The sequence below is a fragment of the Choloepus didactylus genome, chromosome 14 (assembly GCF_015220235.1).
Source record: "Choloepus didactylus isolate mChoDid1 chromosome 14, mChoDid1.pri, whole genome shotgun sequence".
NCBI lineage: Eukaryota > Metazoa > Chordata > Mammalia > Pilosa > Megalonychidae > Choloepus > Choloepus didactylus.
In genome coordinates, this window is record NC_051320.1 from 59,024,884 (window position 1) to 59,046,664 (window position 21,781).

Here is a 21,781-nt window from a genome sequence, read left to right on the forward strand (position 1 = left end):
GCTTGGCTGCGGCGCGGGCAGGCAGGCGGGCTCCGGGACGCGATGCCGCCGCCGCCTCCTCGCCCGCCAGGGCTGCTCTGCCGGGGCTGAGCCTCCGCGTGAACCGCGAGCCGAGCGGCCGCCGGGCGCGCCGCAGCGCTGAAGATGGGCTGCGGCGGTAGCCGAGCGGATGCCATCGAGCCTCGCTACTACGAGAGCTGGACCCGGGAGACCGAGTCCACCTGGCTCACCTACACCGACTCGGACGCGCCGCCCAGCGCCGCCGCCCCGGACAGCGGCCCCGAGGCGGGCCTGCACGGGGGTGAGTGAGCCCGGCTCCCGACCCCGCCCGGCCCGGCTCCCCCCGCGCCCGGGAGGCCGCGGTCTGAGCAGTGAGAAGGGGAGGGAGGGGGCGCCAGAGGAAGTCGCAGCAGAGTGTTCCCGGAGAATTCGAGACAGGAGGAGGGAGAGGGGAGAGAATGTACAGACAGGCAGGACCTGCTTGCAGACGGACTAACGGACCCACGCCTAGGAATCGGGGTCAGCTGGAGCTGACCTGAGATCCCAACATTCTGCCCCTGCCTGTGCTTGCTCTTTGGGGATGGATGGGGTGAGAGGACAGCCCACCCACTCGTACGCACGCCTGTCCCACAGCCCAGCCTCAGCGCACCCAGCGCCCCCCGACCCGCTAGGCTGGCCTCCACCCTGCTTTGGTCCGCCTCCGCCCTCCGGCCACCTGCGTGCCCAGCCGGGTCACTTCACCCACTGGCGACCTGGCCCCTCTCTCCTTCGATTTGTAGACGAGGCGCCTGGCCGGGGTTGCCTGGGCGGAATTTTCCTTACCGCTGAGTCTTTTCTCCCTGCTGTGAAGGAGCCCCGTCGCGGGTTTCAAACCCCAGAATCCTAGTGCAGGGCGAAAAGAATGCACGCCTTCCTCATCGCTAGTTCTGTACTTAAGCTTGCTTTTCAGGCAGTTGTTTCATAGTAAAGACTTCTCCCCACCTCACGGTGCCTCAGTGCTTTATAAGAGGCAGGGTATAAAACTGGACTATGTAAGTTAAATGCTCTTACCAGTCACAAATCAGGATATGAAAAGAAAAGGCAGACACTCATAATCATAAGGTAAAGATGAAAATAGACTGACCTTTACTCTTAAACGTGTTGGTGTCATTAAAAGGGAAAAAGACTCACTGCTTACTACATGGATATTGTCAAAAGCCAGATCAATCTTTGGATAAGAGCATTTTAAGTGTTTCCGGCACCATTGTGTTGTTTCTATACTTGGCATTTTTGAGTAATGAAATCTGCAAAATATTAAATAAGGTTAATTTGAAGCAGTGTACATTATAAGGAGGAGGAATGAAATGTGAACTATTCTTAAAGGATAAATAATCCTAAATCCATACCTCCTGATTAAGAGATGTCATCTTAATCTTGAACATTGGTCTTTTCATCACTTTCGGCTGGCACCTTTTTTTCACATGAACTTTGTGAATAAAGTTTTCATGAGAACTATCAGTGAAAGCTGTGCAAGGCATTACACTGTATTTGTCTCTAATTTTTCTGACTCACAGTGGCAATCATAATGGTTATTTTATGTTGCTGGTGCTTTCAGCAAGTTTCCAAGTGATGGGTTGGCTGAATTCAGCGTCAGAATGAGGATAAGACCAGAGCCTTCTAAAAGGACCTGGTAAAATGCTACCAAAATGCTTTCCTGAGAACTAATGGTCCACAATTGCTGTTTTGTATCCAAGGCAAATGGGAATCTCAGTTAAATTGTCCAAGGATGGGCAATCCCTCAACTACTTCAGAACTCTTCCCCCAAGTTCCCATCCTCAAGAGTTCTTCCTGGGCCTCTGATCAGAGACTCCTTTAGTGTCTAATGGAAGCCACTTCTCTCCTGGCCACCTCAACCTCAGGCACTTTGAGAGCAGGGAATGGATCTAAGTTATCTTTGTATCTTCTGTGCTTGGTACACTGTGGAGCAGCACATACCTGGCATATGGTTGGGATTCAGTTTTTCTGAATGAATGGGCATGCTGTCTACACGCACCCTTTATTTGAACTTGGTCTTTATTTCTGTCAGCTCTTCCTAGATTCCCTCCCCTTTTTTCTCTTCCTTTCAGCCCTGGCTGTTAAAGTTTTCCCGCTTGAATTAGTTTAACCAAGATTCTCCCAAGTGCCTTTCTGATCCTACAGTTTCTCCAGAAAAGTTCTCTCCACCTTAACCCTACTCCACGGAAACACCAGGCTCCATTTCTTCTGTATGCCCCTCCCACCTCAACTCCACACTCATGTCTGCCACTAAGCCCCTATTTTAGCATATATGCCTTGAAATCTCATTTCAATTCTTAGTCCAATCCAGACTGAGGATGTGGCACATGACAGGGGTGGAATGAATATTTGTTGAATGAATTCAGCCTTTCGCAGTGTAAAGGGGAGCATGTCTCCCCTAGTTCCACAAAGGAAAGTGTTTCTTGCCTCCTATTCCTCACTCCCAAAAGGATACTGAGCCTCTGGTTCCTGCTTTTTAAAGTTCATCTCCACCAGCTAGCAGAATTCATTAAGGTTTTGATTAGACTACTATGTCGGTTAGAATTTAAGACTTAGCTGAAGCCATGGTATCTGATATCCATTGCTTCCCTGTGTCACCAAAGCCTGTCTCCCTGTCACAGGAGGAAATTAAATTCGTCTAACATGATTTAGTCCTCATAAATCAGTTTGCTGGATTGATTTTTACTTCTGTTGTCTGATGGAGTTCTCCCAAGGAGTCTTTGAGGATATCATGAACCAGCAGCCTCAGCCATTCCATACAGTAGTAACTTCCTAGCATCATCTCTATTTAATCACAGGTCTCTCAAATGACATCCTTAAATGTCCTCATTTGGATGTTATTTAGGTGGTTTTTCCTTCTAATTTCTCTAGGGAATAAAACATTTTAGTTTCTCTAGTTTGTAGTTTTAAATATTCTATAGTAACTGCTCTAGTATATGGAAGATTACAAAATTAGAGATAACACAACAAAATGATTTCTCTAAATAAACTGAAGGACAGACAAATAAAATGAAGAGCGTTTACTATTACCGTTAACCAACATTCTCTGATGCTTATTAAGGGTGCTTTATGTAAATCAGCTCATGCCATCCTCACAGCTGGAACTGAGGTGGAGCTGTCACCATCCCCCTTTTACAAGTGAGGGGATGAGGCTTAGAGAGTAACTTTTCCTGGTTCACAGGGCTATTAAGAGCTGTAGATAGAGCTGGAACCCAGCTGTGTCTGAGTCCAAAGCCCATGCTCTTAAATAGTGCCTTCTCCATTATTGGGCAAATAACAACAGAATTCTTGATTTTGTAGTTGATGGGACTCAAAGTCTAAATCTCATCTCCTGATATTCTAGACTGATCTCCGACAGCAATTTTTTTTCTGCAGCATCTCCTGAGAATTGACCGTACCTTCCCTGGGAGAGGAGGCCTTCCTCCACCTTTCTGGAGCAGCTCCCTTTGTGAGAACCTCTTCCTGCTCCTTTCTTATTTCTCCCCAATGAACTATGGGAGTCTGTGTACAGACCTCTGCGTGAGCCCAGAGGAGGGATGAATGAGAATCAAGTCGAGCACAGACAGCCCTTTCAGTATTTGAAGACGGCTGACAGCTCCATCACAATTGGTCCTCCAGGCCAAATGCATGCAATCCCTTCAGTCATTTCTCAGGCCTCTCCTGGATCCCACCACATTTCTCCAGATGCTGTTTAGTTTGTCAGAGTCCCTCCTGATACGATGAACCTATGATTGACTTATACTCCAGGTGTGGGCTGAGCAGCATAGGGCAACATGAGGCTAATTATCGTGTGGGTCCTGAACCTCTACTGACACTTGCAAACTCAGGTTAGGTTTTGTTTGTTTTGCTGCTGTTGTCATTGCCATATTACTTTGATCATTCCCATTAAGCTTGTGATTGGTTGGTCCAGTTTGCTAATGCTGCCAGAATGCACAATGGATTGGCTTTTATAAAGAAGGTTTATTGGGTTACAAAGTTAGTCTTAAGGCCATAAAGTGTCCAAGGTAAGGCATCAGCAACAGGGTACCTTCACTGAAGAAAGGCCATTGACATCGGGAAAACCACTGTTAGCTGTGAAGGCATGTGGCTGGTGTCTGCTTGCTCCCAGGCTACATTTCAAAATGGCGCTCCCAAAATGTCAGCATCAACTTTCAACAGCCGTCTTCAAAATCAGTGGCTGTCTTCAAAATGTCTTTCTAAGCTGCAGTTGCTCTGAGCTCCTTCTGTCTGAGCTTTTAATAATCCAGACCCACGCTGAATGGACAGGGCCACACCTTCATGGAAATAATCTAATCAAAGGTATTACCCACAGTTGAGTGGTCACATCTCCATGGAAAAAACCTACTCCAAAGATTCCAATTTAATCAACTAATACATCTGCCCCCACAAGATTGCATCAAAGGACATGGTGTCTTGGGGGACATAATACATCCAAACCAGCACATTGGTTAAAACCCTTAGATCTTCTTTCTTCCCTGTCAAATTTGAGTCTATGTCATCAGGGAAATTATCTGCTTTTATACCCCCGTATATCCAGAAAATGGAACTGTGACTGGAATATGGGTGGCACTCAATAAATGTCTGTTGAATGAATGAATGAGTAAATAATCCCCTCCCCCTAATAAATCCGGACTTGTTCTTGATTCCGGTAGCTCAAACTTTGGGATTTTGCATTTATTCCTATTAAAATTCACCTTGTTGGATTTGGTTTAATGTTTAAACTTGCAGACATTGATTCATTTGATAAGGCTCTGAAAGCAATACTCTGGGTCTTTGTTTCTCTGTGTTGATAGACTGAAAATGAAAGACATTTCCTCCTTTGTTCATGTGATGTACATTTGACAAAAAGATGAATAAGATGTGAGTGGGAAACAGACATAAGGGTGGATACACTTCAGGTCAGCCTGGTACATGTTGGAACAGCGTGAGGGAGATGGGCTGAGGAGCGCAGAGGACTAAGCAATTCATTCTGCCTGGGGAACTGCGGGTGGGAGGTGGGAGGGGCCCTGAGGAGGGGGTCAGTCTGTGTACAGACCTCTGCGTGAGTCCAGAGGAGGGAGCAGGTGGGCTCACCTCACTGCTAGGAGAGGTGAAGGAAGGCCTCCTGGTTGCCAAGATTCCTTCCCTGAAAGTACATGTAGAGACCCCGCCTGGGACTTCCTGATGATTAAGCTGCCCCTCCCACTCCCCCAGCTCCCCCATACCTGTTACCACTTGTGGTTATATTTTTGAATGATTGTTGACAAAATGTTTGTCCCCCTCGATGACAAGCTCTGTCAGGTCGGGTAAGGCGTCTTTGTGCTCACTACTGTATCCCAGTGACTGTAGGGTGTCTCAAGGGATCTCTCTTGAATGAGTAAATCTCCCCAAACTTCTGCATGTCCATTTCTGTCTACCTGTGGGGCACCGAGATGATGTCTTCTTTCCTCAGTAAAGTGGTTTCCATCAGTTCATCCTTTTTGGGATTGGTTACAAAGTAAGAAAACATCCCCACCTTTCTGTACCCCCTTCCCTAAACACAAGCCTCTTTGTTATAAGGGGTGTATTGCAAAAATCACCACAAGCAACAGGTGGAAACAAACCTAGACAAGTTGTGAAGGTTCAAGAAGTGTCAACATTCGCATGGTCTTTGCCTCCTCGGCTGAGTTATCACATCCTGCACGGACTCATTCCGTGGGCTCCTTCCACGGGCTCCCACCACAGGCTCCTGCCAGGGCTTCCCTGGTACCTTGGTGAGCCCCATGGTAGCCCCGAACACTTTGCATTGCCAGGGCTTGTTCATGCCTCAGTCTCTCCAAAGAGCCTGTGAGCTCATCCAGTTTAAGTACCACATTATTGACCTTTGTGTGCCCAGCATCTGCCACGTTTGTTAATTATTGTAAAAATAAATGAATATTACGCTGAGTGAAATAAGCCAGACACAAGAGGACAAATACTATATGATTATACTAATATGAACTACCTAGAATAAGAGAATTCATAGACACATAAAGTAGATTCAAGATTAGCAGGAGTTTGGGGAGAGGGAAGGATGAGAGTTATTGCTTAATGGGTTCAGAGTTTCTGTTAGGGGCTGTTTTGGTAAAAGATGTTGTGGAATGGCATAGCATTGTGAATATAATTAATGCCACTGAATTGTACTCTTAAAAATGGTTAAAATGAGAATTTTTATGTTATGTATATGTTACCACCATAAAATTTTTGAACAATGAATGAATAAATGGATGTATGTTTTTGAGTCTTATCTTAGAGGCTTTGATCTTAGACATCAGTCCACGCAACCTTGTCTTTGTTGGACACTAGATAAAGCTATTTCACCTTTTCCCAGATGGTGACTGTACTACCAGTGGGGAAGGCTCACAAGTGCATTCCAGAATCATTGCCTCCTCCTTCGCCCTGGGCCCTGTGCACCCTGGGACCCACAGCACCTTCCTGCTAAGGTCCTGCTGCCCATCAGTGAAGTCGAGTGTCTGAACCTGGAAGTTGTTCTTTTTTTTTTTTTTTTTAATAATTCAGTTTTGTTGAGATATATTCATATACCATACAGTCATCCAAAGTGTACAATCAATTGTTCACAGTACCATCTACCATCATATAGTTGTGCATTCATCACCCCAATCTATTTTTTGAACATTTTCCTTGTACCAGAAAAAGTGAAAATAAGAATAAAAAATAAAAGTAAAGAACACCCCAAACACCCCCTCAGCCCTATTTTTCATTTAGTTTTTTGTCCCCATTTTTCTAGTCATCCATCCATAAAGGGAGTGTGATCCACAAGGCTTTCACAATCACACTGTCACCCCTTGTAAGCTACATTGTTATACAATCATCTTCAAGAGTCAAGGCTACTGGGTTGGAATTTGATAGTTTCAAGTATTAACTTCTAGCTATTCCAATACAATAAAACCTAAAAAGTGTTAACTATACAGCGTGTAAGAATGTCCACCAGAGTGACCTCTCAACTCTGTTTGGAATCTCTCAGCCACTGAAACTTTATTTCGTTTCATTTCGCATCCCCTTTTTGATCAAGATGTTCTCAATCCCACAATGTCAGGTCCAGATTCATTCCTGGGAGTCATGTCCTGCGTTGCCAGGAAAATTTACACCCCTGGGTGTCAGATCCCATGTAGGGGAAGGGCAGTGATGAACCTGTTGTTCTTTGGCCATTGTGCCTGGTTTTCATCCCCCGAGCCTTTCCTGGTCAGGCCCATGATCTTTTGCCACTCGCAGCAGACCATTTGGCATCCTGTGGTAAAATCTGACCCTTCAGGACTCCCACTGAGGTCCCTGGCCAGTCTGAACGCCACCTTTGCTGCCATTTTAGAGAAAACTCAGTGAGTGCACCCTGAGCCCGAATTGTGACTTTCCAGCAGTGTTCTCCTCCTCCCAGGTTCTCCTTCCGCTCCCCCCACACCCATCCACCGCCAACTCTCTGGGGATAAAGCTCTTTTAGCATGAGTTTTATGAGTACAAACACTGAAGATTCAGAAATAATGAGGGAAGATTTCCATTGTCACTTCCTTACACTTCCTTCTGAGAGCAAACCTATTTCCTTGGGGTTCAGATTCAAATTGTCTTTACCAAGCATCTATTATAAGTGTGAGAATTTTACTTTTTTGGACATGAGCTCACCTAACCCTCTCAATAACCTCATAAACCACTGTCATCACCATTTTCCAGATAAGCAAACTGAGGTTCAGTGAGTTTGAGAGGTAGAGCAACATCACACAGCTAGGAAGAAGAGGAGCCTGAATCAGAATTCAAGTCCCTTATGTTCATTTACCGTGACTGCAAAGCGTGGATTCAGGAGACCCTGCCCCTACCCCACCTGCCTTTGGAGTTTTTGAAAATATTAACCACTCAGGATAGGAGCCTCCTGCCAATGTCTACAAGGCTGAGGACACGCGTCCTTGAGGACACACCTTCAGCTCTATGGCACTTATGCTCCCCCCTCTCTGTGCTGAGTGCCCTGTGCCATCTCCAGGGCAGGGCCACAGGGGGTGCTCAGAAAGCCACTTGCATCCACATCACTTGATGGGCTCATTAAAGAGGAAGAGTCTTTGGGCAGAATAATTTTTTTCTGCTTGCAAAATTATAAAAAATTTAGGAAATATAGAAAAGCACACAAGAATAAAATAACTCCCCTGCTGACATTTAGGTTTCATACTTCAGATCATTTAGCTAGATGTACATAGTGCATATTGGATCTTATGTGGGAATATCTTTGAAGGTTAGGGAGTATGGGAACAATCCCTCAAATTGCTTGGAAGCTCAAAGACCAAGAAGAAATAATTTTTTGTTTCTCTTTGTGTTTAGGAAGATATTTGGAGGTAGTGGGGGCCAAAGTCGATTTGAATGGAGGAAGAGCAAGCAGGTAAAGGCCATGGACAAGTGAAGGAATTGCACCCTCTTTTTTTCTTTTGGAGCAAATGTAGTTGAATTCAGGTAAATTAAATACCAGGTAAATGCATATTGTGGCTCCACTGTATGTAATTCCCTCATACCCCTCCTCCTCCTTTCCCGACAATGAGCTCATGCTCAGCATGCTGGGTTATATATTCTGCCCAGCTGTTTTCTGGGATTTGTGGTCCTTTTATGGATGTAGAAACATGGCTAGTGTGTGTGTGTGTTGGTATGTGTGTTGTTTGTGTGTTTTGTGTGTATGTGTGTGTGTGTTGTATATAGGGGCCAGTCTCTGTCCTAGTCTCAGATACTGCTGAGGCCGGGCAGATTGGCCACCCAGTGCTCTGGCTGATGTGACATCATACACTTCCAGCTCTGGGCCTCTGTGTCAGATGGGAAAGGTATGGAGGGTCTGCCTACATCCTGCTATGTGGCCTCTGTGTCATGAAACAGAGCCAGAAGCCTGGCAGAATTCCTTTAATCCGTGTCCGTCTCCTTTACTAATGGTGCCAATATCTCCCAGATTCTGGGATTAGTTATTTATTAATTTTCATTTTTGGTGATGTTGTGGGGCTTAGTCTTTTTTCCATGTCTTGGACAGTTGGGCACAGGTGAGTTAGCAGCTGCTAGCCAGGTGCCCTTGGGCCTGGAAGTCCAATATGGAGTGTCATGAGGATCCTTTCCAAACCACTGGACTGCCCTTTGACACAGCCACACCCACGACACCACCCAGGCAGATCTGGTCTCTCTGTTTATGACTTTATTATACATTTCCTCTCCCCTGCTGGGCCAGCTTGTCGTGCTTATCATAGCCCAGGGTCCCTCACCTCTTCACTCTTGCACTGGGCTCATCCTGCCAATCTCAAACTCTGGGTCACCCTTCCCCTCTGCTCCTTACAAAGTCATGAGTGTTGGTGATTGCACCCAGTAGAAATTCATGCTCTAGAACCTTTAGAACCCCTAGGCAATTCTATCCATTCCTTATTAATATGTTGTGATGCTCCCCATAGAATAGCTTCCTATTCTGTACTATTCTATCCCTCTGAATATGGAGAAAAATCAAAGATTTGCCCTGGATTCTCCCATCTCCCCCCTCCCCCCCATCACCCACCAGATGTCTTTCATGTCTCCTTGGGGTATTTCTAATGTCTTCAGCCACCCTCTTCCTCTCTCCTCCTGGTTGGGTTCTAGTGTGCCGATGAGGTTGCTCCTTGTTAGAACCATATGTGAGGACATCACAGGCAGCTCCATTTGGGTGAAGGTCTACTTCTCTGCATCCTGATCAGCCCTAGCTGAGTCTAAGCCTCTGTCTCCTTGTACATGGACTTCTGCAGTAACCTGCTTCTATTCTCACCCTCGACAACTCATTCTTCACATCATAGGGAGAGTGATCTTTTTAAACCATCGGGTCCTGCCACTCTCCTGCTTAGTTCCCTCTCATAGCTTCTGTATTAGTTTCTTGTGGCTGCCATAACAAAGTACCACAAACTGGGTGGCTTAAAACAACAGATATTTATTCTCTCACAGTTCTGAAGGCTGGAAGCCTGAAATCTAGGTGTCAGCAGGCCACGCTGTCTCTGAAACCTGTAGGGGAAGCATCCTTCCTTGTTTCTTCCTAGCTTCTGATGTAGCCTGCAGTCCTTGGAATTTGATGGCCTACAGCTGCATAACTCTAGTCTGACCCTCTCCCTTCACATGGCCCTCGCCTGTGTCTGTGTCTTTTCTCTTCCTACAAGGACTCTAGTAATGTTGGAGTCAGGGCCCCCTCTACCACAATATGACATCATCTTAACTAATTACATCTGCAACGACCCTGTCTCCAAATAAGGTCACATTTTGAGAATACTGGGGTTTAGGACTTGAACATATCTTTCTGGAGAGCACAATTCAACCCATAATAGCTTCTCACTAGGTGTAGAATAAAATCCTAGTCCCTTCCCACAGCCTCCAGGGGCCTACATGTCCTGGTCTCTACCTACTTCTCCAGCTTCACTTATACTTTTCTATCTTTCTCATTCAGACTGTTCCAACAGACTGGATTCTTGTCTGTCCTTTGAATCCCCCCAGCCCTGTCCTGCTGCCAGGCGTTGGCACTTGCTGGAATGTGCTCTCCACCCCCCACTTTTGCACAGTGACTCCACTTCACCCTTCAGCTCTCGGTTCCCATCCTCATCCTTGGAGAGACTGGCCTTCTCTGTTAACTGTCTGGTTATTTCCTTCCTAACACTTACCATAGTCTGTCATTGTCTTGTTAATTTATTGTTTCTTGACTCCTTGAGGTCAAGGGCTTTGACTGTCTCCTTCCATGCTGTAATCCCAGAGTTTAGCATGGTTTCTAGCACAGTGTAGACACTCAGCAAATATTTATTGAATGAAGGGAAACTTTTGTTATCAGTTAGCAATTCTGTTTGGTTGCCCAGAGCAGAAACCAGGCTAACTGTGGCTTCGAGGTAGAGGGCTCCTTTTTTGCACACACTAAGAAGGCTGGAGGTGGTCAAGCATGCTGCTCAGGTGGCTACCAAGCTCCTTGCAGTTTACTGTTGTACCATCCTTAGTGTGTGGATTTCATCTCATGGTTGCATGATGATGTACCATTTCATTTCAGATAGGAAGAAGGGGAAAGAGCACAGAGGAGCGTTCTACCTGAGCCTGTTTCTTTTTCTTTGTAGAACAATAGCCAGAACCCAGTGGGCTTTGCTTGGGTCTCATTGGCCAGAACCGAGATGCATAGCCATCGGTCTGGGAAATCAACATTTTTAGCTGGGCATGTGTCATCCTAAAAGTATTGGGGCTATTTTGTAAAGGACAAATGGGAAATATGGGAGGACAGATATTGGGTAGGCAGCCCTCAGGGTGGCTGCATCTTTCATCCTGAGGGGGCGGATGGAGAGAAGATGAGCCGAACAATGGGGAAGGAGGAAAGGAACTGGGTAGGTGAGGAGGGAGAGTTCTGCAGAAACCAGGGTGACATGATTGCTAGTACTCAGATTTTTCTATAATAATAAGAATTGTGTCTTAAATATTCCCACCTGTCAAGTGAGTTCATAAAGGTCAATATGTGCAGAAAAAGCTACATGTGCCAATATTGAACTAATTTTTAAAATAATGCAACAACATCCTAAACTTACATGAATCGTTTAGAATGGCCTTTTGATGTAGGACTCTGTTCTGTGTGCATGAGATGCCTGGGAGACGGTCTTTTGTCTTCCACTTCATTTTCCTGTGAGATTAATGCCAGCCGGAGACTGATGTGCCAGCTGATATTCTGTGACACAGATGTCCAATTAGTGAGGATGTTTGTGGGGGTTCGCTGTGTGGGGTCGCGCTGAGGCTCAGGCTGGGGGCTTCTGCAGGCAGCCGATCGGCTAAATGGAAGAATTGACAGTGTTTCCTGTGGAAGCTCAGGAAAATTACCCTGCTATTGTCTCTAGAGCCTGTGGACTTCAGGGCATGAGGAAATCGAAAGGATTTGTAGAAAATAGCAGGGTCATTTAGGAAACCCGTCGCCATAACAACAGTCCACAGGCAGCCAGTACAAAGGAAGTGGCCATCACCTGCACATCCTTCCTAAGAGCAACAATTCAGGTTTAGGACCTCAATAAACATCTTGCATTTGAAGAACATGATGGGTTACTGCATGGTACAAAACTGTGGCATTTCTCCATGGACATTTAGCTGTGTGGTTGCATGGCTGCATAACTGCATAATTCACTTGACTGGCTTCACTGCATGACTGTGTAGCTGCATAATTTTGTGGCTCCTTAGCTGCATGAGAAGCATGGCTGGCTGGTCACAGTTTGCACAGCTACCTGGCTGGGTGGCTACTTGAGTGTCTGTGGCTATGTAGCTACAAGTCATTCAGTTCCATAGTTTTGACAAAAAACCTTCCCTTTGCTTTTCTGTGAGTTACATCATTATTTCCGCCAACATTCTGAGGCTGGTTTTGTTCTTCTTAGAGCCGCCATTAGCATTTTAGGCAGGACTGCCTTATGCGTTGCTAAACTTAAGCATCCCTTGACCCTGCCACCACATGGCAATATGGCTCCTTTGTCATCACAACTCCCAAATGCCCCTCCTCCTCTACCTTTACAAACCCTATCCCCACAGAGACCCTAGGTCATGAGCCCAAGGTGGTTACAAAGGAATTGTATCCATCAGAAGAAGCTTGTAGCTAAAAGGGATTCAAATAATCATTGAATACAAGCCTTGAATTTTTTTTATGAGGTCATTGAGGCCCACATTTTATGAGGTAATGAGATTTAGGGGTCTTGCCTGAAGTCCCACAGGTTGTCAGTGGCAGAACTGAAATGAGAATTCATTTTCTTATTTGTAATACGGGGATTTATTTGATTTTATGTAACATGTACTTGTTTGTTTCACTTACTTTGGGCCAGGCATTGTTCTAAGCATATAATAAAACTCACTGAATACTTATAGCGACCCTGAGGTCATATCACCCCCACTTTGCAGATGAGGCCCCTCAACTTAGTCGGCCAATACTCTCTTTGTACCCCAGTTTCCTTACGATAAAACTCACTCTCAGAGTGGATTAAATGGCATAATGTATGTCAAGCCTCAATTCTCAATAAGTGCTCAATAAATGTTAGTTAACATTTGTTATAACTGTGACTCTGTCCCCTTGCGCTCCTCCCACTGTCCTCTGCTGCATCTAGGTGCAAAAGTTCAGCTCCTGTTCAGTTGTCAGAGGTCTCTCATTCCTGTAGTTCCTCCGCTGTTTGGTTTTCCCTAAAAATGACCACCCATCATTGGTGCAGGACAAGGACCTGCTTGGGGAGAAGAGGTCATCTTTGCACAATGCCCTTTAGAGACCCAGAATTTGAACTTCTACCACTCACTGTCTGGCTTGATTCTTAAAATCCACTTGCTTCTGGAATCTTTCTTTCTGCCACTCTCTGCTGTTGAAATGCTGCAGAGCTGCCCTTCATTGCTTTTTTTTCCGAGAGTGGGTGAACAGGAGGGAGGCGAGACAGATAAAAAGGAGGCAGAAGCTAAGTGTTTGTCGTTACAAAAGAGCAGGAGGGCCCTGCTTCCTCAGATTGCTTATTCAGGCTGCAGGAACATTTTCTTTATTGTCTGGGACCTCCTTGAATCAGGGTTTGAAATAGAGAAGATAGGTGGGAAGGGGAGAAGGAGGGCCTGAGGGCAGATACCTTTTCTTGGAATAGGGAAGAGACCCTGGTAAGGAAATTCTCCCATAGCCAGCGCGTTGGGGAGAGGGAGATAGTGATATTATTTTCTTGAAAGACCTGATTTTATTTTTTTTAAATCCACCAAGTGCTTAAATAAATGTCTTTGAATGCATCTCCGGGTTGTTTGATTTGTTCAAACCCAGTGAATGCATTAACCATTAATAAAGTACTTGATCCTCTTTGAAGTCCTGGCAATGATTCTCTTAAAAGAAAATCACATCCATTTGATCTATCCTTTGTGTGTACTGATAAATACAGCATCTAAACTGGATTGATTATCCACAATGCCCAAAGTGACTTACCTTGCCACAGTCATAGGACACATCAAGATGTTTTAATTGAAATGGACTCTGCAAATACATGTCTTCCAGGTTAATTCCAATGATTGGTTCAAAAGACAAATTGAAAATCTAATTATGAGAAAGAGTGACAAATGGGATGAAATGTAATCCCTTGCTTTCCTGAGTCATATGAGTCCATTATTGTGCCCCAAACAATGCCATGGATATTTATTTAGTCACCTAAGTTTTAATTTTCTCTGATGCAGGTTTTGATGTTGGGATTCTATAGAAATAGACATTGTTGAAGGGCTCAAGAGACTAGGGTAGACGAAATACTCATCTCCCAGTCAGGGACAGTGACCTTTTTATTCTGGATGAATGAATGAATGAATTTGTCCAGTTGTTATTTATGGAGCATTTACAAAGTGTTAGACATAGTCCTAGGCACTAGTGATAGATCTGAAGAAAGCCTCTGAGGAGCTTACATGTAGAGCTGTGCTGTCCAAGAGTAACTCCTGTGATGATGGAAACATTCTGTATCTGTGCCGTCCAATGCTGTTGCTGCTATGTGTGGCTATGGAGCACTTGAAATGGAGCTAGTGCATCTAGCTAGTGTTAATATGCTAACATTATATTTAATGTTAATTCATTTAAATTTAAATAGCCGCCTGTAGCTAGTGGCTACCATATTGGACAGCACAGGTAGAAGAAGAGATGGATAGCTGAGTCACACTTCAATTAATTACAATTGTTGTAAATGTTAGAGAAGAGAAATAAGGTACTGTGGTAAAATAAAACTGGGAAATGTAACCTAATCTAAGGGCCAGCTAACACTTCCCTGTGATATTGACATTAGGACAAAAACCAAAGAAAGCTTGGGGTTCACTAGGTTGCAGCTGGTTTGGGGACTGTTTCCATCCTAAGGAACAGCATGTGCAACGACCTTAAGGCAGGTAGAGCCTGGCACTTTCCAGATACTGAAGACGATCATGAAAGCATAATGGGGAGGCAAGGTTGGGGAGGTTGGGGGCTTGAGCCCACTGGACCCTGTAAGCCTTGTTAAAGATTTTGGACTTTATCTTAACTGTGGACGGGTTTTTAGCAGGAAAGTAATTTGACCTAATTACATTTTTTAAAAGTTTTTATATCTTTCAAAGTTGTACATGCACAGAGTTTAGAGTCAAATAGTTCTATGAGGATTGTTATAAAAATCAAGAGTTCCTTCTTAGCTGTGTTTAATGGAATTGCATAAAAGAAAGTTCTTGTTCATGGGAAATGTATATGTGACTTATATTGTTTGTTCAAGGATGTGTGCAGCTAGCTCTCATATGTTCAGAAGACAGAGCAATAGATGATGGATGATAGATAGGGAGAGAGGGAGGGCGGGAAAGAAAGAAATGGTGTGACAGGATGTTAAAGTTGGTGGATCTGGGTATCGGGAGAAGGGGGTTGGGGTATGCTGGAGTTCTGTGTATGGGGTTTGTTATTGTTTTTGAAACTGTTCCTGTAAGTTTGAATTTATTTCAAAATAAAATTTAAAAAATTACAATATAACAAATAGCTATTAAAAAAAAATTAACAGTTTCTGTTTGTTTTGTTCCCTAGAGGAAACTACTTTCAATTCTTTAAGCTGATTCTTTTGGCATTTACTACCATATCTATAAATAATATACAAGTCTTGCTCTTTCTTGATTTTCCAGTTTTAGGACAGATCTATTAATTACCTTCATGGTTACCCAGCAAAGGTGGGGATTTCACTCTTTCACCTCCACCCCTACTACTCACTCACCCAACTTTCTGTTCTAGTATGCTTGTAACATAATTCAGTTAGATCAGTGTTCATTGTTTTATTATTATGACTTTGTAAAACTATTCATAGCTGAAGTGTATAATATACTATGATTAATTTTCCTTTAACATGCAATATTTTTTTAATTTAATTTTATTGAGATTGTTCACATACCAATTATCCAAAGATCCAAAGTGCACAATCAGTTGTACCATCATACAGCTGTGCATCCATCACCACAATTTGTTTCCCAATTTTTAGAACATTTTCATTACTCCAGAAAAGAAATAAAGACAAAAAAAGGAAACTCAAATCCTCCCATACCCCTAAACACCCCCCTCCATTATTGACTCATAGTATTGGAATAGTACATTTGTTACTATTGATGAAAGAATGTTAAAATACTACTAACTGTAGTACATAGTTTGCAATAGGTGTATATATTTCCCTATATATCCCTCTATTATTAACTTCTAGTTATAGTGTCATACATTTGTTCTAGTTCATGAAAGACTTGTCATATTTGTACAGTTAATCATGGAGATTGTCCATCACAAGATTCACTGTTTTATACATTCCCGTCTTTTAACCTTGAACTTTCTTTCTGGTGACATACATGACTCTAAGCTTCCTCTTTCCACCATATTCACACACCATTCAGCACTGTTAGTTATTCTCACAGCGTGCTACCGTCACCTCTGTCCATTTCCAAATGTTTAAGTTCACCCTAGTTGAACATTCTGCTCATAATAAGCAACAGCTCCCCATTCTTTAACCTCATTCTACATCATGGTAACTTATATTTCATGTCTATGAGTTTACATATTACAATTAGTTCATATCAGTGAGACCATGCAATATTTATCCCTATGTGTCTGACTTATTTCAGTCAAGATAGTGTCCTCAAGGTTTCTTCATCAATCCATTTTTTTTAAAGACAGTTTTGTTCACCCACCATACTTTCTGTCCTAAGTAAACAATCTATGTTTCCCTTTATAGTCATATATTTATGTATTCACCACCATCATCACTATCTATATAAGGACACTTCCATTTCTTCCACAAAGAAGAGTCAAAGAAGGTAGAGAGACAAAAAAAAAAGAAAAAGAAAAAAATATGACAGCTAAAAAGCAACAAAAGGAAAGATAGAGTTAACCTAAAGTAGAATAAAAGTCAGACAACATCACCAATGCCAAGAGTCTCATATCCCTCCATTATGTCCCCCTCTTAAAGGCGTTTAGCTTTGGTATATTGCCTTTTTACATTAAAGGAAGCATAATACAATGTTTCTGTTAACTATAATCTCTAGTTGCATTGATTGTATTTTTTTCCCCAGTACCACCCTATTTTTAACACCTTGCAAGGTTGACATTCATTTATTCTCCCTCATGTAAAAACATATTGTACATTTTATCACAATTGTTGAGCACTCTAGGTTTCAGTGAGTTATACAGTCCCAGTCTTTATCTTTCCTTTTTCCTTCTGGTGTCCCACATGCTCCTAACCTTCCTCTTTCAACCATACTCATAGTCATCTTTGTTCAGTGTACTTACATTGTTGTGCTACCATCACCCAAAACTGTGTTCCAAACCTCTCACTCCTGTCTTTTCCTATTTGTCTGTAGTGCTCCCTTTAGTATTTCTTGTAGCACAGGTATCTTGTTCACAAAATCTCTCATTGTTTGTCTAGAGAGTATTTTAAACTCTCCCTCATATTTGAAGGACAGTTTTGCCAGATACAGGATTCTTGGTTGGCGATTTTTCTCTTTCAGTATCTTAAGTATATTACAACACTTCCTTCTTGATTCCATGGTTTCTACTGAGAAATCTGCACATAGTCTTATCAAGCTTCCTTTGTATGTGATGGATCGCTTTTCTCTTTCTACTCTCAGGATTCTGTCTTTGTCTCTGACATTTGATAATCTGATTATTAAGTGTCTTGGCGTAGGCCTATTCAGATCTATTCCGTTTGGGGTATGCTGCGCTTCTTGGATCTGTCATTTTATGTCTTTCATAAGAGATGGGAAATTTTCATTGATTATTTCCTCTATTTTTGCTTCTGCCCCTTTTCCCTTCTCTTCTCCTTCTGGGACACCCATGACACGTATATTGGTGCATTTCATGTTGCCATTCAGTTCCGTGAGATGTTGCTCATATTTTTCCATTCTTTTCCCTATTTCTTCTTTTGTGTGTAGGATTTCAGGTATCTTGTTCCCCAGTTCCTGAGTGTTTTCTTCTGACTCTTGAGATCTGCTGTTGTATGTCTCCATTGTGTTTTTCATCTCTTGTGTTGTGCCTTTCATTTCCATAGATTCTGCCAGTTGTTTCTTCAAACTTTCAATTTCTACCTTAAGTTCGCCCTTTATAGCTGTCATCTCTTTTGTTATATCTTCCCTGAACTTGTTGATTTGGTTTCTTATTTGATTTAGCATATTTCTTTGAAAATCTTTAATAGATTGTTTCATTAAAGTGAAAACAATATCTCAACTGTAGCTTGATTGAGGTGTAAGTTTGTTCCTTTGACTGGGCCGTATCTTCATTTTTCCTAGTATAGATTGTAGTTTTCTGTTGTCTAGGCATCTGGTTTCTTTGGTTACCCCAGTCGGATTTTCCCAGATCAGAATGGGTTCAGGTCTCAGAATGGGGTTATATTCAGGGTGTATCTTAGAGGAATGACAGACTTTCTGGTGAGGTTTCCAGTCACTGTGCTTTCCCTAACCTGCCCAGCAGGTGGCACCTGTCAGCCTGTCACTCCTGACTGGTGTAAAGAGTTGCGGCCCCTTCAGTTTCTGTTTTGGCTGTTTTCCCCCAGGCTCTGGGGTCTGGTTCTGAAGGGAAAGCCTGGCTGCACCTCCTTACTCTTAGGGAAGATATACCCCCTAGGGAATTATCATGTGCATTTGAATCGACTCTCTGACTCTGTTATCTCCACCCATCTGGGTAAGAGCGCTGAGAACTGAAAATGGCTGAGGCTCTCTCCTCTGAGCCCCTCAGGTTGAGAGAGAGAAAAAGGGACAGAAAACCCCCTTTTAGAGCAAGTATGCAGCCCTCCAGTTTCACTCATTGGCCAGAGGTTAATACCTGGTCTTTTGGGCTCCCCCTCCTGGGACAGTGGAGTTTTCTGGCTCTTTAGGTCAGTCATCACTAAAAGCCTCTGTCTGCTTGTTGGGGGTTTGTAGCTTGTATTCAGCAGTCCACATTTGTTAATTAAAACCCCAGTTGGAACTTGGTTGAGCTATATTCACTTGCTGGAAGAGTGCTGCTCTTTACCACAGTGAGGTTTCGCAGCAAAGCCTGCCATTGGGGGAGGGGGCTCCTGCCACAGTTCCACAGTTTTTACTTAGATTTTATGCTGTGATCTCAGGCATTCCTCCCAATCCAGGTTGGTGTACACTGTGTGGACAGTCATGGTTGTCTCCCAGAAGTTATTCCTAATTATTTACTAGTTGTTCCTGGTTGTTCATAAGTTATTCCAGGGGACTAACTAAATTCCACTCCTCTCTATGCCGCCATCTTCCCCATCAGCCACAATTTTTATTTTGATGCATTAGGATTATCTTTTTTTCTTACCAGTTTGAACTCATCACCAATTCACATCAAGCTCTCCTCCAATTGAGTAAATCTCCTTTCAACATATTGGAGCACATTAGGAGTTTTATCAATTATTTTCTTTTTGAAGAAATCTCCCTTGGAACTTTCCAACCTGCTCCGATTTGAGCTGATTGCTCTTCAGGCTGGCTGTACAACTTTTGGTTTGGGATCTTTCTTCATTATCCTGAGGATTCCCCCTTGTTCTGAATCAGTGCCCTATTTCCTGGATTTGGTATCTTCCTCTTTCTTGGTTTGTTCCTTTGTTTGGCTGAGAATATAACATCTTCAAGAAGCTTCTTGTGTGGGAGATAACATTTTTGAGACTTGGCAGTACAAAATGTCTTTATGCTTTCCATAAGGCATTGGTAGTTTGGCTGGATGTCAAAGTCTAGGATGGAAATCAGTTTCTCCTAGAGTTTTGAAAGAGTTGTTCTATGTCTTTTAGATTCCAGTATTGCTGTTGAGAAGTCTGATGTCATTCTGATTCTTGATCCTTTGTATGAGATATGACCTCTACACACACACACACACACACACACCCTCTCCCACACACCATTCTCTCTTTCCCCACCCAGCCGTCACTCTTTTTTAAACTGTAACCTGATAGCCTTCAATTATGGAAACATTTCTTCAAGTTATTTTTTCTCTTACACTGGTCTTCTAATTTTCTTATCTTTTCTCTCCTGTTTTTATCTATTTGTTTTTTTGCTATACTTTTGGGAGATTTCCTCAACATTATCTTCCAATCATTCTTTGCTATTTTATTTTTAATTTCTAAGAACTTTTTTTGGTTCTCTGAATGTTCCTTTATATGGCACCACATTCTCAGCTTTTCAATGCAATATCTCTCTTATGATGACATTAATTAGGTTTTATCCCCGTGTATAGTCTTCATTTCTTCAAGTTTTCCCCCCTGTTTGTTTTGCTCTCTGTCTGCTTCTTCCTGGGACAGCATAATAGTTCCAGCAAACTTGTCTAGATGGAATTTAAAATAATTCTCTAACAATATTTGGTGAATTGATCTTTTGGCAATTTTTCAGTGAAAAGAGGATTTGACTAGCTAGCTTTTTGCAAATTGGCCTTTTAGTGAATTGGTTTTTGATGAATTATGATTTGACAAAATGACCCAGAGGCCAGACGTCCTATCCAAGGAAGTATCTTTTGCTTTAGAAAGACAGTATATGAGTGTTAGAACTAGGTAACCCTGAATTCTATTCTGACTTTGCTTCTTACTGAGGCAAATTTCTAAACATCTTTTAAGTTCCTTGTCTGTAAAATGTGGATAATACTGCCTTCATAGGGTTGACATGAAGATTAAATGATCCCAGGGATGACATGTGTTTATTAAAATTATAATTTACCCAAAAATATACATATTAAGTTAGGTAAAGTTATTCCTTTCAGATCATAAACAACCATGAAACCAAAAGACCAGTTTACAAATGAGAGACCCACAAATTTGAAAGCCAGCAACATTCCAGATCACATTAATTTAGTATGATAGATAGTGTTGTTTTGTAGAAACTGAATTGCTAATGTTGGTTTTAATGGTAGAAAGATAGCACTTGCTTATTCTTTTTCACTGTTATCTGCTTCATCCTTTTGATTTTTGAGTACAATGGACCATTAGGTAAGTCATCATCATTATCACTAGTTTTCATTTAACACTGAGGCTACTTTAACCACCCACTACCCTTACTGCAAGTTGGTACCTGTAGGGATGGGAACTGTGCAGCACATTGGCTTACAAAGTGAATGTCACCATTTTTTGGCTCAGCACCCCCGCAGTAGCTTGTGCTGAGGGCTGCGTCCATCTTCCCATCCTTTTCTCCATTTCAGTAACTTAGAAGCCTCCATCCCTGATGCCATTTTGCCTTTATATGGTGCAGTGATCTCAGTTATACTTCAGTATTGCCTCTGTTCCTTTCTTTGTATCTCAAGACTGTGAAAAGAGTTGGCACCAACACAGCCTTAAAAATGCTGCAATTGTGGGCACCAAATCATGGAATTGTACTAAGTTGAGATCATGTGGATGATCCCAAATATGTGTGTGATAATTTTTTCACAATTATCATTCAAATGGAAGCACAAGAATATATCCCACCCCACCTCCCCACCCACCCTGCCACCAGGAATTTGCTGATTTTACTTTGCAGCATACTGACCAAAATGTAGGAAAGCACTAAGCATGTTGCAGGCACTTGGTAGATGAAAGGTTTTATGAAATGTATACCAAAATTATCCACTAAGGATTCCTTGTATTCCTATGTGTATATCTGAAGTTAAAGCAGTTGGACTTTAATGGTCCAGTTTTTGAACAAATTAAAAAGGGATTAAGAGAAACGTACTCAACCTTTGACAAAATTGAATTTGAATCTAAGTAACAGTTCTGCCAGAAGTGAGTAAAGTATTCTGCAGAATGCAGAATTAGTTCTGGTCCTTGCCCCACAGGCCTTCAATTTACATGGGAACCAG

At 42.8% G+C, this 21,781-nt stretch overlaps 1 protein-coding gene across 3 annotated transcripts in view; it reads left to right on the forward strand.

Moving 5' to 3' along the window:
* Positions 1 to 21,781, forward strand: part of BAALC (BAALC binder of MAP3K1 and KLF4) — a 90,359-nt gene continuing 68,578 nt past the window's right edge. Inside the window, exons 1-2 of one of the 3 annotated variants that reach the window (XM_037803032.1) lie at positions 1 to 301; positions 8,350 to 8,459. In XM_037803032.1, the coding sequence (XP_037658960.1) occupies positions 145 to 301; positions 8,350 to 8,411 (219 nt within the window). In that variant the 5' untranslated portion in view covers positions 1 to 144 and the 3' untranslated portion in view covers positions 8,412 to 8,459. Of the gene's footprint in view, positions 302 to 8,349; positions 8,460 to 21,781 lie in introns of those variants that run through there. The other 2 variants (XM_037803031.1, XM_037803030.1) reach the window with 2 other exon arrangements.